Source organism: Aphidius gifuensis, linkage group LG5, assembly GCF_014905175.1.
Source record: "Aphidius gifuensis isolate YNYX2018 linkage group LG5, ASM1490517v1, whole genome shotgun sequence".
Taxonomy (NCBI): Eukaryota; Metazoa; Arthropoda; class Insecta; order Hymenoptera; family Braconidae; genus Aphidius; species Aphidius gifuensis.
The window spans coordinates 19,512,480-19,529,280 of record NC_057792.1 but is presented as its reverse complement, the minus strand read 5'-3'; the positions used below and the strand labels follow the sequence as shown (position 1 = coordinate 19,529,280).

General features: G+C 24.1%; 4 protein-coding genes and 1 non-coding gene across 5 annotated transcripts; 3 read left to right on the top strand and 2 right to left on the bottom strand.

Annotated features, from left to right (window-relative positions):
• Positions 1-199: 199 nt before the first annotated feature.
• On the bottom strand, positions 200-7,055 carry LOC122856548 (IQ and ubiquitin-like domain-containing protein). Its single transcript, XM_044158224.1, has 8 exons — positions 6,670-7,055; positions 6,389-6,607; positions 5,650-6,194; positions 5,409-5,581; positions 4,957-5,342; positions 4,311-4,601; positions 4,036-4,199; positions 200-379 (listed from the first exon to the last, which is right to left on the bottom strand). Exons 1-6 carry the CDS (start codon positions 6,888-6,890, stop codon positions 4,556-4,558), a joined length of 1,590 nt encoding a protein of 529 aa, XP_044014159.1. The 5' UTR covers positions 6,891-7,055; the 3' UTR covers positions 200-379; positions 4,036-4,199; positions 4,311-4,555.
• On the top strand, positions 1,828-1,901 carry Trnai-aau. Its single transcript has one exon. It is a non-coding gene; the product is annotated as a tRNA-Ile (tRNA).
• On the bottom strand, positions 7,043-10,619 carry LOC122858309 (N-alpha-acetyltransferase 35, NatC auxiliary subunit). The gene is made up of 7 exons (XM_044161123.1): positions 10,549-10,619; positions 10,247-10,308; positions 9,212-10,122; positions 8,804-9,136; positions 8,183-8,737; positions 7,986-8,105; positions 7,043-7,699 (listed from the first exon to the last, which is right to left on the bottom strand). Exons 1-7 carry the CDS (start codon positions 10,605-10,607, stop codon positions 7,559-7,561), a joined length of 2,181 nt encoding a protein of 726 aa, XP_044017058.1. The 5' UTR covers positions 10,608-10,619; the 3' UTR covers positions 7,043-7,558.
• Positions 10,620-10,790: 171 nt separating this feature from the next.
• Positions 10,791-15,063, top strand: LOC122858308 (putative elongator complex protein 1). Its single transcript, XM_044161122.1, has 2 exons — positions 10,791-11,346; positions 11,417-15,063. The coding sequence occupies exons 1-2, from the start codon at positions 10,885-10,887 to the stop codon at positions 14,843-14,845; spliced, it is 3,891 nt and encodes a 1,296-aa protein (XP_044017057.1). The 5' UTR covers positions 10,791-10,884; the 3' UTR covers positions 14,846-15,063.
• Positions 15,064-15,717: 654 nt separating this feature from the next.
• Positions 15,718-16,553, top strand: LOC122856547. The gene is made up of 3 exons (XM_044158223.1): positions 15,718-15,771; positions 15,874-16,176; positions 16,245-16,553. The coding sequence occupies exons 1-3, from the start codon at positions 15,718-15,720 to the stop codon at positions 16,461-16,463; spliced, it is 576 nt and encodes a 191-aa protein (XP_044014158.1). The 3' UTR covers positions 16,464-16,553.
• The last annotated feature ends 248 nt before the right edge of the window (positions 16,554-16,801 follow it).

Sequence of the window (16,801 nt, the reverse complement as noted above, 5' to 3'; positions counted from 1 at the left end):
ACCTATAAAATTTTTGTATTCTAATGGCACTTTCTTCTTCTAATTTTGAATATTTTTTATTTAAAAAAAGGATTTTTTGTTCGCCTTCCACACGGTGATAATATTTTTCAGGTGACGAAGGTGTTATTAATTTATCACTCAATTCAGGTAAACATGATGTTTGAGTATTTATATGATGACATGATGATGTATACTTTGATTTTGATTTGCTTGATGTTTGGGTAACTCTGCTTCTTACTAATATTTTATTATTTAATTTATTTCCATGATTAAAAATTGTTTGACATTCACCATCGTGATATTCTTTTCCGGTTAATAAATTTTTCCAACCACCAAGAAATTTTTTGGCCAAATAGTCATCTTCAATTTCAATCGGCATCTTTATATAAAATAAAATAGCATAAAATATTTCAAATGTAATAATGAATAAAAAATATAACGTTGTCTCCGGTGATGATATTTCAACTTATTACTCCGAAATCACCCCAGTATTATATATTACTGCGTCCAAATGACCGACGTTTATATCACAAGCAAGCTTGACTGTGAACGCTTATGACATTAAGAAAAAAAAATAATTTCTCCGGATATCTCCGAAATTGCTCCGAATTTCTACATTATTAAGTCTCGTAATAGAACATCAAAAAACAACACCACTATTAAACCACCACCAATTGAAATAATTGCATTTAGTGGCATTAAATCACTAACAACAGCTTTAACCTTGAAAAGTATAATCAGATCTAATATTAAAATAAAAAAAATTGATAACGTTAATCATCACATTAAATGCAACAACCTATACATTCATTGTAAAAATATACTTGAAGAAGAAAAAATAGAATTTTACACCTATACTCCCAAAGAGCTTAGACCAAAAAATTTAATAATAAAAAGAATCAGAGGTGAATTATCTGAACAAGAAATCCAAAACGAAATCGAAGAACAAACTGGTGATAGAGTTCAAATAAAAAAAGTAGCCAAATTCATTTTTAATAAAAAAACACCAGAAAAATATCATCATCTTGTTCAAGTTGAAGGGAGAAAATGAGAAAACCCAAGATCTTCCAGTGTAAAAAATGTCAACGAATTGGACACGCCAGTTCAAATTGCAACTTAACCAGACGTTGCGTTAAATGTGCACTAAACCATGGGATTGGTGAGTGCTCAATAAAAGAAAAATCAGATAAAAACCTATTAACATGCGCAAACTGCAAACAACAAGGTCACCCAGCATCATACAAAAGGTGTCCTTATTTTATTCACGCCAACAACCTGGTCAAACAACAGAACATGATAAAAAAAGGCAAAGCCCAATCAGCCATCAAGACACCTAATCGCTACACCACAAATGGCACCACATTTGCACAAATAACATCGAGCAACAATAACAACAACAAGCAGACACCTCACCAACAGCACAACGCAGATAATAGAAATAATATGAACGTTTTTTCACCACTTAATAACAACTATACTACATCTCAAGAGAATACACTACCTGAATGGGTCCAAATGATACAACAAAACATGATCATCGTCATTGATTTCGGAAAAATTTCTCCGTGGTTTCGACTAGGAGAATATTCGGAAAAAAATTTCGATACCTTTCTCGACTTATTTGAAATTGGTCAATTTGGAAGAAATTCAGGAGAAATCACGGAGAAATATTTTCACCAGGGGAAACCCGGAAAAAATCCGTTAAGAATTTTCACAAAAATTAGATTTAATTCTGTAATAATTACGGAGAAAATCTAGAAAAAATATGCTCCTACTAAAAAAAGTGCTACTCAGTGTTTTATAGCGCAAAAATTCGTCCAATACCATGGCCCATTAGCTCAGTTGGTTAGAGCGCCGTGCTAATAACGCGGATGTCGCGGGTTCGATCCCCTCATGAGCCAGCTTTTTTTTTTTTTGTCGTTATTCAATAACAATAAATTACACAAACTCACTTTTTTGCACTGATTTATCAATTATTCAAAAATAAAAATATTATTAATTATTTAAAAAAAAAAATTATATAAATTAAAAACAAATTTTATTCAAAACCATATTGAATTATGAAAAAAATTTGATGTAAAGCTTCATTTTACTTCTAGTCTTACGCTCGACTTGCTTCTAATAATTCAACCATAAAATTATATATTCACAGTAAGAACATCAACTATAAACAAAAAAAAAGCAACAACATAAATATTTCATTTAAAAATAAAAATTCTATTAAAGTATTACTTTTTTTTAAAAAAAAAATAATCATTTACTTTTTTTTTTTTTTTATCAAATGGTAAAAGTATACAAATAGATTTTTCCATTTTCCATTTATTTATTTTTTTTTATTTTGCGTGTGTGGGTATTTTCTTTCTGCTTGAAATGAGTAACATACTTGTCATGCAAAAGCATCGAGCAGTGTCAAGCACGTATCCATCTCATATATATTAAAATGTATACACGTTATTGATTTATACGTGTTCAATTGAATATAAATACATTATTTATATACAAATAAATGTTATTGTTAATAAATAACATAAATTTATCCTCACCATTAGTCATTAAAATTATAATTACGATAAATTTGTACATTAATAAAAAATTATTATATAAATAAATATCCAGTCATTAAAAACTATATTTTAAAATTCATATATCATTAAAATTTTATGAAAATTTAAAAATAAAAAAATTAGGAATTCATAAAAGTATATTTATAAATAAAAAAGATCAAACTTGAAGATTTTTATAGACTTGGTTAAAGGTACATTCTATATGCTACAGTGACGTAAGATGTGTATATATATATAAAACTTTGAATTTATAAATAGGGGATGAATTTAATAAGTTTGCACACAAGTTTGTGGCTCATTTATTGCCACTTTTATAGGAGTAATTGCATTATTTTCCCACGAATGAAATGAACTTTTTCTTCTATATTTTAAATCCTCCTTCACTCTTACATTTTGTATTTGATCTTACCATTAAATTGTCAAATCTATTCTGCAAACAAATTATTTATTTCATCAAAAATAAATACAAAAATAACAAGCATAAGACAAAATATTAAAAATATATTTACACAAGCTTGCGACAATATTATTTTAAGTAAATTAATTTAATGATAATAAAAATTACAAGTAAAACAACCAAGTTTATCCAAATGTTTCTTTTAGAATTTCTTGGAATGGTAATTATTTTTCCCGTAGGAATTAAGTAACAAAAAACTCCAATTAGAAATTAATATTTAATTTTACTTATCTCAATTTTTAAATAAACTAACAACTCATAAAATAATATTTCTTAATAAATCGTTTAAAAAAAAAAAGTTAAATAAAATATTAAAAATACTTGCACAAGTGACAACATTATTTAAATTAATTAAAAGAAAAACAATTAAAAAACAAATTTAATTTAATACTGTACACAAAATTTTATTAAGAATAATAAAATTAAAATAATATGTATAAAGTATAAAATGAAATAGTATATACGTATATTAATTTTATAAAAAGTAAAATAATTTTCCAAAGGATCCTCCAGTGACTAGAAGTTGTAAGAAATTGTGACTGTGTATATATATAATTATGAAAATGGTTTATTTCAAAACTCAAAAACTAGGTGGTTGGATGATGTAGGAATGCAAAATGTACAAAAGCACATCAGTATAATGGATGAAAAGAAATGAAAAATAAAAAACCAAAAAAGTGTTAATAAGTAAAACGATGAAATAACTTGAACCCCAGAAAATTTTGCAGTATTATTTTACAAGTAAGTTTATGAAAACAAAATAAACTGAGGACATTTCTAATTTCAAATAATTTTAATGAAGATTATAGTCTAAATGAACTCACTTGAATATTCTTTCACTATAATTAATTTACCATATTATTCGCTTTTTATATAAAAAAATTTAAAACATTTTAAAAGTTTTTTTTTATAATTTTCTTTAGCATAAACTTGACATTTATTATTATGATTTTTTTTTTCATCATGCTACAGATAATGAGAATATATACTTAAATTTTCAATAGATTTATTTACCTCTGTAATCCTCTTTACGACACACAAAGGCACAACCTCAGGCACAATAATAATTATCCAAAGTCACCAGGAACTAATGATCAAGACAAAGCCAAAGGGTCAAGCTCAAAGTTTTAATGTAACACAAAGATTGAGAGGCTATTCTTGGTCATTGAAATAAGAAACTTGTTTAAAATTAAAAATAAAAAACTAGTACAATTTATCAAGTTGAAAATAATATGATAAATAGATATATATTTTTTTTTTCTTTATTTAGGTTGCTAGGAGTTACGTACTTGAGTTTGGTCGATTATTTTATGCATCAAAGAAATTTTATTTTTATTTTTCTATTGGCATTTTATCCTTGTGAGGATACTGTTAGAAAGCAAAGCCAATTTATTTGACATTAAGTGCTCTTTCAAATCTCCAAAAAAAAACTACTACCAGTTATTTTTTCTTTTTTGTTATTTTTTATATTTTTAAAATTCTTTTTTTCAATAGTAGTTTATTGTTGTTGAGTCAAGAAAGTCTTGATCATACGTTAACGAGAAGAGCCACGAAATTTCTTTTCAAATCTTATCAATTCACTGAAATATTTTTATGAAAAATATTTTTTTATTAAACATGAAAATAATAAAATTATATAGAAAAATTTTTAATCTTATTTTTTTTTTTTGTTTGTTATATTATAAACAATATATGAAAAAAAATTTTAGCTAAAAGATAACGACGAAAAGATCATAAAAAATAGCATCTCAGAAAATTCATACGAAATTAATTTATAAGTATTTTTGTAATTTAAAAAAAAATTATATAATTATCTAAGATATTTTATTTGAAAATCAACCTAAGTAAATTCAAACGAGATAAATAATTAAATTGTTTTTAAATGAATTAAAGTTTTTACAATAAAAAATTATTTAAATATTTAAAATATCTTACCGAAAATGAATTTTAGCAATTTCATGAAATAAATATATTTTATGAATTAATGTTTTTGAATAAACTGTTGTAAGATCTTCAATAAAAAAATGTGTTTCACTCTCTTCCTCAGTAAGAAGTATACAATTCCATGGTGCCCATTCAGCATTACCATTAAATCTAACAAGTCGTAAACGAAATATATCATCAATTTCACTGACGATTGATTTACCACGCCATATATTTTTAACAAGATGATAAATCTCCGGCTCGTGTATGACATAAAGTAATGTTGAAAAACAATTTTTTTTACTTTCATCAGCACGTATACCATTTAACAGATAAACATATGGATCGTAATCAATTTTTTCAATACTTTGTTGATGTAACCAAACACATCCTGTCACGAAAAAAATATAAATACACATGTATTTAAATTATAATTTATATTTCGAAAATATTTTACCACAACAACTTGATAATTTTTTCATTCTAACATGAGATGAAAATTTATCAAATGCCAGCAATTTTTTGCAATAATGACAAACAATTTTTTTCTTTTCATTTGGCTCATTCAATTCCATTTCTTGTGAATTTTCAGTGTTGCAACAATCATGAGAATTTCGTACAAAATACAAAAATCCTACTGAAATAAATAATTTATATTAATTCAATGAAAATTTAATGGAAATTTAATGGAAATTTATATTTTACATGTTATTCTTTTTCGTAAATTTTCCAAATGAATTTGATTAATTCCACGACATAAAAGTTCATTTTCTTGATCAATCAAATTTACAAGCTCATTCCAAGAAATACAATTATGATAGTTAAATAGTTTTTTTATTGATTTTAAAACTTCAAGTCTCTTTTCTAATGTCATGTCATTTTTGTTTAAATCATTGTAAATTTTTTTATATTCACGAGCTCGTTGGGTTTTCAATGAGACCATTTTTATTTTTGTTCCTTTATAGCCATTCCATTTTAATGCTTTACAATGAAAATCTAAAAATTTTCTCGACTTTTTTTCCTGGTAATTTTTAGCAATAATACTTCTATGTGATTCAATATCTTTTAACATTTCTACTGTTTTTTTTAGAATAAAAATATTCTCTGTTTTTACAGTGTTTAAAAAATTTTTTTTTTTAATATAATTAAAACGTGATTGTCGCCAGGTTTCTATTAAACTGTATAGCTTTTCGAAATCTGAACGTATTTGTGGATATGTTTGACGAATAATTTCCATTTGATTTCTTTTTCTAATTAAAAACAAAAAAAAATTTAATTTAAGCATTTCAATAGACAAAAAAGTAAAAAGCTTGTAAAGCAGCTTAAAAAATAGCTATTAAATTTTTTTCTTCATTAACGCTTTCATTAAAAATATTACTTGAGTAGTATTATCTTAGACAAGAAGATTATTTTTCAATTATATTTAAAAAAAAAAAAAAAAAACCTGTGTAAATCTGCTCGTTCTTCTTCAAATTTTTTACAATCCTCTACAATTTTTCTGTACGCAAAAGTACACTCTTTGATATTTTTTAACATTTTATATGATCTATAAAATTTTTGTATAATTCGTGCATGTTTATCCAAGTCAAAAGTTGATTTATTTTCATCATAATATTTCACAGTCATGTACTTATCATTGGCACAAGAAATAAAACAATCTTTTCTGTTGAAAAAAAAAAAAACAATTAAATTAAATATAAATTTATTATTTTAATATTATTTTACCTCCACATTTGAGTTGACGCGTCAACAGTTGATTGACAAGATGCATTTTTATTATGTTTAATTTGTACACTTTGACTGCAGCAATTTTTTGAATTCATTCTCATTGATGGTCCTGTTTGAGATGCAGCATTGACATAAGCAATTCCAGTTACACGATTTGACCAACCACCAAGCCATGGCTTTTTTATTTTACTATCTTCAACTTCTACTATCAAAACCATTGTTCATATAAAATTGCTAATATTTAATGCAGACAAATATCATTTAAAAACAAGAAAAATTAATGTTTTAATTAATTTGTTTATTTTCTTTTTTCTTTTTTCAACATAATGTCATTTGTTTTATTGATTTTCAAATTGTAAAAATTAAAACATTATTTATTTCTCTACTGATAGTGTATTTTTATTTTCATAAATCATAGCTTTTGTTCAATTTATTCGTTTTTTTTTTTAATTATAATAATTACATTTTTTTTTTTTTTTTTTGGATCAATATGGACACAGAATAAATGGTAGATATTATTTTTTTCTTAATAGCTTTTTACAACTTAATATTTGTTATTTGGATGTACATATTTATATTTTTGATTTTAATTTTAATCTATTTTGCACAAATTGGGTTTTGAAAGTTATGAAAAATATATAAATGATCACTGTGACTTTTTTTTTTTTTAAAGGTGTTTTTAGTTGGATAAAAAAATTACTCAAACTGTCAAGAAACAAAATGACAAGACAAATGATAAGGTTTTTTTTTTTACTTTTTTTTGCATGAATTTACAATTGATAAATTACTGAATCTTGTATTTTTTAATTTAAAAATTCGTATAATTTAAAAAAAGTTTAAAATAGCAATGATTTTATTGGTGGAATTAATTTTTTATTAAATTTATTTAAACAAGTTTTATTATTGGAAAATGTTGATGACAAGAAAAGTCAAAGACTGGTGGTTCTTTGGATTCTTTTTTGTGACCACATGCCAAAAGTTTGACAACAATGAAATTAGTCTTGGCAACTTTTAATAAATCATTTATCTGAAAATTCAATAAAAAAAAAAGTTTTAATATAACAAGTTATTATTTTTTTTCAATAAAAGAGTTTGAAATTGATGAAAGAATTAATTTTTTCTAATTAACTATTATTAAAATTCAAAGACTAAAACTTTTAAATAAATAACTGTCATGAATTTTTGAGCAAAATATAAACAACAATTAGAAAAAAAATAATCGAAAAGTTTCGAATTAATTTGAGAAAATTTTAAAGCTCCTTCAAACTCTTTTCAATTTTAAAATTAAATGTTAATTTATTTTTATACACTACCTCATTAACAATTGATGAATTTTTATCCTGACACATTGAAAGTGCACAATCAAGCATATTTCTTGCTCTTTGAAAATGTCTAAGTGCTGTGGTATATTCCATTTCACTAGTATTTCCCTCCTAAAATAAAAAATCAATAACATCAAACCTAAATAATTCAAAAAAAAAAATCAAAAATAATAAAAATCAATACAAACATTTTCTTCATTGTGTACAGTAAGATCTAAAAATTTTTGATAATCAGCTGCTGGTGGTATGAGTAATGATGAAAATGGTAATAATCTGTGTTCATAACGTACTCGCTCAGAGTCAAATTGTTCTTCGGGTAATGATATTTTACCATCCATACGAAAACCAACAAGTGTTTTATAATAACCACCACAAAGATATTGTAATACTTGACACATTAATATTTCAAGATTATAAGGTCTTGTTATTTTTTTTTTTTTATTTTTAGCTGTTTTTTTATTTTTACTTTTTTGTTGTTCATTATGATAATCTTGTTCAGCAAGAAATGAATCAGCACGTGTCAATGCTGATACAAGCCAGCCATATAAAAATTGATATAAATACCAAAATATATAATGATATTCATGTGATGAATATAATTCTAATTCAAATCCACTTAATAAATACATAACCATAACACGTAATGTATGATACATAATCCAGGTACTAAAACAAGCCATATGTAATCTTGAACCATCATTCTTTGGAATTAATGTATTTAAAAATCTATCAACACGTTCAGCCTATAACAAATAATTTATGAATTTCTAATTGTTAAATTATATATTTTATGTAATAATAATAATTACCTCATCATGAAGATTAGCAAAATCTTCAAGAAGATGAGCTAATTTATCTCTTTGTCGTGCTCTATTGTGACCACTTAGCTGTACAAGACTACCAAAAATTGATGTACAATGATGAAAAAATGTATCAACACAATCTTTAGCTTGATGATTTTGTAATAATGTATTTTTTGGAAGTAATGATGGTGGTGCTGAAAAATTTCTAGCAGCTTCTTTTAATATATTTGTAAAACTTTCAATTCCAAATATTTTATTATTCATTGGCTGATAAATTATTTGTAGCATTGATCTTGAAAGTATACATGGACTTTGTCGTGAAAATTCAAGAAAAAAATCCTTAAAAAAAAAAAAGAATAAAATTATTAATTAAATAAATTAATATATAAATTGTATATTAATAAAATACTTTACCAATGCACTGTGAAATCCATTACTTGTTGTTATTTTAGTAATAAATTTAAGTCTATCTAATAAATTATCAATGTATTCAAGTGCTTCAACTCTTGGTCTAATTTTAGTGTATCTTGGAAATGTTGGTGGTAGTAATCTTTGATTAATCATTGAATCAAAACCCATGACAGTTGGATGATTTGATGTATCATCAAATTTATCACCTCTATAAACTGTTTTAATCATAACTCTTAACATTTCAGTACAATTTAATAAAAATTTATGACAATCATTTGTATTTTGTATTAAATTATCTTTTTTTCCCATTGTTGATAATGCTTGATAAAATAATTTTGTAAATCTAATTCTAGAATAAAGTGCAAGTGCATCATTATATTCATTTTCATTTGTTTCATTTGTTGGTTTAATACGACTTTTTTTATTTAATTCATCTTCAACTTCTCGTAGCATTGATATTGTTTTTTGTTCAGTAATATCTTGTTGCAATTTATATCCATATGTTATACTTTGAAAATCTTCTTCTTCATATACAATTGCACGATTTATTGAATCTCTTATTATTTCAATTATTTTATAAACAGCATAACAAAATGTTCTTAATGTTTTATCAATTATTTGACCAGGTTGATGAAGATATATATTTGTAAATACAGTTTGTGCTAAACTATGTCCTTCTAACCATGATACAATACATGAATATGTTGAATCAATAATACCAATTATTTCAGATGATGTTATATTATCAATTTTTATTTTTTTTAATTCAACTGCTTGATCAAATGTATATGGTTTATTATTACCACGATTACACAACATTCCTGCATCCATTTTTGGATCCATCATTTCAATTGCTGACATTGCTTCAAATAATCCAAACAATTCATCATGCAAAAGCTCACCAAGCTGTAAATCTTTAAATGACAAATAAAACAACGTTATTTTTTTTTATTATTAATTAATAGCCAAATTTTTAATTATAAATTTAATAGCATTTTTAATTTTGAAAAACAAAATTATTGGAATTTAATTACTCACTTTTAGTTGCTCCAAAAAATTCAGGTGTAACATCAATCCAATTATAATTAGGATGTTCCATTCTAATAAAAAAATTAATAAATTAATTAAATTATCAATTAATTATTAATAATAAAAAAACAAGAATATAAAATTAAAAAAACAGACAAATAATGACAGTCAATTGCAAGGTTATATTTAAAAAAAATAAAAAGTTTTTCTAATTAAAAAAATTGATAAATAAATTATTGTATTATTTAATAAAAAAATTTTATATTAATTATATTTATTAAATAATAATTGTGTCATTTATTTAAACTCACTGTTGTTGCTTGTCATCATTTTTATTAATTGACATATTATCGTCCACCGAGGCCGCCATTGCGTTCGGACCTGACTGAATAATAATATTATTAATAATAATAATGATTAAAAAAAAAAAACATGTGTTTTATTATTCAGCTTCGTAAAAAAACCGACACAATTTTCATGGCGCTAAATGTCTCAACATTATTATTGTATTTTTTTTCTCTTTTTATTGCTCTTCTTGCTTTTTTTATGCCACATGTGTCATAACCCCAACAATTGCCAACAATAATTGTGCTTGATTATTGTTTTTACATATTTAAAAATTAATTAAATTAAACAATTCAATAATAATGAAGAATTTATCAGTTTTATATCATACAAATCATTCTTATGATAATGATAAATCATTGGAAAATATAAACAATGCAATTTGTGATTCATCAACAATTTATTGTTATGATCCAGATAATGATTGTTTATTTATTCATAATTCAACAAAATTATTAAAAATTTATAAAAAAACAAATGATAATTTATTGAGTGTTGATTGTCATGATATTTTTGGTGATGTAAGTGGTGTTTGTATGTGGATTGATGATGGATCAATTCATTTGTTTGATAAATCAGGAATTATTAGTAAAATATCTGGTATTAGTGGTGATGATGATGATGAGCCAGTTGTTGAAATACTTGGATCACTTGATAGTCATCCAAATTGTATGGAAATTGGTCCAGACAGAGGAACCTTTGCTATTGTTGATGAAAATTGGAATGTTGTTACAATGACAATGGATTTTGATGTATTAAACAAGGTCAGTTTGACAAATAATTACCTACATTTATAAATAATATTTTTATTTATTTTTATATTCATTTTTTTAGATACAATTAGAGCCTTGTTTCATTCCTCGTGATGACAATACAACAACAGTTGATAAATCAAATAAATATAATGATTCTAAAAAAGCATCAATAACTTGGCGTGGTGATGGTAATTTTTTTGCTGTAATACTCAAAAATTATGATGATAATACACGACAATTTAAAGTATTTAATCGTGAAGGTGTATTTATGTTTACAAGTGAATTATCAATTGGTCTTGAAGAATTTATAGCTTGGAAACCATCTGGTAATTTAATAGCAACAAGTCAAAGACTACCAAATAAACATGTCATTGCATTATTTGAAAAAAATGGATTAAAACATCGTGAATTAATATTACCCGTTGATAAAGATGAAATAATTATTAAAAAAATATCATGGTCACCAGATTCAGATATATTAACAATATGGGCATACAATACAACAAATAATGATGAATTTTTACAATTATGGACTGAAAATAATTATCATTGGTACTTGAAACAAACAATTAATTTTACAAATGATAATCCATTGATTTATTTTGAATGGGTTGATCATTTAAAAATACAAAAGAAGCTTATACTGTTGATGAAAAAAACATATATGACATATACATTTCATTGGTGTATTGATCATTCAAGAGGCATATGTGATGATGATTATGATAAATCTGTTGTTGGTGTTATTGATGGTAATAAATTACTATTGACTGGTTTTAAAATTGGCATTGTACCACCACCAATGTCACATGATACAATAACATCAAATCAATCAATTAATAAATGTTTTTTTGCTCCAAATTGGAGTGTAAATTATCCATGGAAATGGCTTGATTCAAATGCTTTATTTTGTCAATTATCAAATGGTGATTTATCATTGTATATTCATGAAAAACAAGAACTACCATTGAAATATAAATACATCAATACATATACAATTGAATGGAATAATTTTAAAAATATACTTACAGATAATTTTTCATATTTAATGCATCATTTTGTATGGTTAAAACCAGATATTATTTTGTCTTCAATTTCAATAAATTCAACAAATTATTTAATTGTTATTGAAATTAAAAATATTAATGATAATGAAGATAGTTTAAAAAATGCAATACTATCTGTTAAAGAGACATATATTGTTGATGGTAACATACATCATATTGTAGCTGTTCAAGATGTTGATATAGCTTTTTTGGTTGTTGATAATTCGGTAGTTAAATTTAGCACTGTGGATGGTGGTTTTTTACCAGCTCATCAACTACCAGAATTATGTGATCAAATTGAAGTTGTTAAAATTGACAATGAGTATAGAGTTGTAACACTTGGTAGAAAAAATACATTGTGTATTGATGGAGTACAAGTTGCACATAATATAACAAGTATGTCATTACATTCAGACTTTTTATTGTTGACAACATTTCAACATGCACTTGTTTGTGTTAAAATTGATAGAGAAGGTTTTAATAAATTATCAAAATCAGATTTAACTGTTAAATCATGGGAAAGTGAATGTCCAGAGGGTGATATTGTATTGAGCATGAGAAGATTAGAAAGAGGATCAACTCTTGTTATAACAATTAATCATGATTCAAAAACAATTCTACAAATGCCACGTGGTAATCTTGAAACAATTCAACCACGTTCATTATCACTTAATATTATTAAAAAACATCTTGATAATAAAAATTATTATGCAGCATTTGATCTCATGAGAAAACAAAGAATTAATTTAAATTTAATATACGATCATAATCCAAATTTATTTATTTTAAATGCTGTTAAATTTGTTGATGATATTAAAAGTTCATCTTGGTTAAATATATTTATATCGGAACTTCAAGATCAAGATGTTACTAAAACAATTTATAAAACTTGTTACAGTGAGCTTGAAAATAATATACGTAATAATGAATTAGTAACAGATGATGTTGATGGAAAAGTTGAAAGAATATGTAAATTATTATGTGATATATTTGAAAAAAAAATATCAACAAGAGATTTAGTTCAGCCAATATTAACATGTCTTGTTAAAAATAAACAAACTAAAGGACTAGAGGGTGCACTTTGTCGAGTCAAAGAATTTGGAAAAGCTAAAAAAACCCAAGAAGATATTAAAAATACAACTGAAAATGCTCTAAAATATTTACTATATCTTGTTGATGTTAATGTATTATTTGACATTGCACTTGGAATGTATGATCTTGAAATTGCAAAAGTAATTGGTTTCATGTCACAAAAAGATCCAAAAGAATTTATTCCATATTTAAATTCTCTATCAGAACTTGATGATAATTCAAGAAAATTTCAAATTGATAAAGATTTAAAACGTTGGGAATCATGCTTGATTCATATTTCAAAATGTCCAGAAAGATTTAATGAATGTATTGAAATAATATGTACACATAATTTATATCTTCAAGCATTAAAAATATTTAACATCAACACAAATGAATACATGAAAATTTCAAATCTTGCTGGTGAATATTATATGAAAAATAAAAAATATCGTGAAGCTGGAATGATGTTTCAAAGAAGTAAAAATTATAAAAATGCACTTGATGCATATAAATTATGTGGTAGTTGGCAAGATGTTATATCTGTATCAACTGATATGAATTTAAGTAATGTTGAAATGAATGAATTGTATCAAGAGCTTGTTGATATTATGACAAATGATAAAAGATATCGTGATGCTGCTGATATTTGTTATGTTTATTTGAAACAATCAGAAGAAACAGTTGCATTACTTTGTGAAGGTAAAGAATGGAGAGATGCATTGAGAATATCAAAATTCCATAAAAGACCAGATCTTATTGAGACTCATGTTAAACCAGGTGTCATTGAACATGCTGAATTTATTAAAAGTCGATTGATAAATTATAAAAATGATTTTTTAAAATATCAATCAAGATTGGATGTTGTTAGAAAATTAAAAGCAATTCGTGATTCACAAAATAATTTCTTAAATGATGATGAAAATTGTGGTGACATGAGTGATTTATTGAGTGTAACTAGTTTTGGAGGTTCAACAACAAGTAAAGCATCAAAAAGTTCACGGAGTTCTGGTAGAACATATAAATCAAGTAAAAATCGTAGAAAACAAGAGAGAAAAGTATTGAGTATCAAGGAGGGAAGTGCATTTGAAGATCTTGCATTGATACGTGCACTTTATGATATTATAACTTGTGTTTATGAATTGAGACAAGAAGTTAATAATGTTAATAAAATGTTGATGCATTTTTACATGGATCAAATGGCTGAAATGTTACAAAATTTGTTAATTGGAATATTGGATATTTGTGAAAAAAGTAAATATAAAATTTGGATCAAAACAGATACAATTGAGGATGATGGTGAGGAAAATTTACCAAATAGTCTTCTTGAAACAAAATATACTTTTCCACCTGAAGCTAAATCTGTCAATTGGAAACTTGAAATTTTGTAAACAATATTTTATAAATTCATAATAAAATATTTTGTACGATGAAAAATAAATTTATATTTTTTTCTTTCTTTCATGTTTTATAATTTAAATAATTTTTTTTTTTTTATCACGTTTAAATATTTCTTGTCTGTAAGCAATTTTTAGTGGCTAATAAATTTTTTTTTTTTTATGACCAACACCTGGAATTTCAAGATAAGAATTTAAATTTAAAAAATTTAATTTTTTTGTATTTTGTAATTTCAAAAATCAAGGTTGAAAAATACAATGTGTTTGAAAATATTAAAAATAAATAAATTTATTTTACAATATTTACGTAATTGTTGGAGAATTTTTTGATAATAAAACTTGACGATTTATTTAATAAAAATATTAAATTTTGTAAGCTACATTTTATAAATAAATTGAAATAATCTGATTTGTATTTTTTAAATTAATTATTTACAAGATATTGTTAATTTTTATATTTTAAAAAATTTCTTGTAAATCTTCACAACTTTGTATTTTTTATATTTTTTTTTTTTAACAACACTGTACTTTTAAATTTATGATGACAAGTTGGCAAAAAAAACCACCTGTTATCTCTAAATTTTTATCACCAAACCAAACAGACTTTAAATGTTTTTTTCAACTTTTTAAAAATAAAAATCACACTATTTTATATTCGAAAAAAATTTAATAATTCGACAATCAATAAATGAAATGATTTGTTGGATCTTTTATTGATATAATTGATTAATTTTATTAATATTTAAAATATTATTGTCACGTTAAAATAGCGTTATCTCGTGATAAGAAAACAGAGCAGTATAAAAAGCCAAACACATTTAAAATATAGTTCAGTCGTTTTTTTTTTTTCATCGAAAAGATCAACAATGATAAAGTTAAATATTATTATTTTTTTGACACTTGTTATATTTTATATTAAGGTAGGTATAGATAAATCTTTGAAATTTAATTATTTATTTATGTTTTTTTTTTTGTTATAAAAACAATTTATTTTATCAATTTAAAAATACAAATTTTCATAGGTTTTGGGTTACGAAAATACTGAAGAAATTTCTACCGAGGAAAAGCAAGATTTTGCCGGTGAATGGTTGATAGAAAATACAAAACGATTAGATGAATCTCATAAAAAAGAAGTTGATATTTTTGTAAAGAAATTAAAATCAATTATCAATGGAAAAACAAGAAAAAATGCAAAAGAAAAAAATGCATGTGATGCATTGCTAAAAAAAATTGACACTTCTGTTGATCAAGTTGTTAATGAAGCTAATGAAATACATCTGAAACAAGTTATCATACTTGAAAATTTTAAAGACAATGCTATCAGGGTAATTAACAATTAATTATAATTATTTTCTTACTTGTACGTAAAAATTATATAGAATATTTATTTTAGACTTGTCAATCTATAAATGATTCAGGAGCATATAAAAATTGTTTCACTCAAGTAACAGAAAAAAGATTTGAAAAGTTTTTTAAAAATAAAAAACTAACAAATTCTGAAGACGATAATATCGACGTCTTTCAAGAGTATATGAAGTATCTTATCAACGAAAAATTTAAAAGTATTTATGATGTTGTAAGTGATCATGAAGTTAAACTTAAATGTACATGAATTTTATATTTTTTCTAAGCATTTTGTCTCTAATATTTATGCAATGTATTCAACCTTTAAACAAATAAATAATATCTTATTTAAAATTTATAAAGACCAGAAAAATATTATAAACCTTCTCTAAAATATAAAAAATTAATCTCATTTATTAAAACAAAAATTAAACTATTGAAAATTTATGTTGTAGAATAATAAAAATAGATATGAAATGTAAAAAATAAAAATATAGAAACAAAAAAAATTACAACGAGGATTTCATGATAAAAAAAAAATTAAATTAATCAAGGTATAATTAAAATCTCATTATTATTGACATTGTATGCTACCTTTTTTTATTC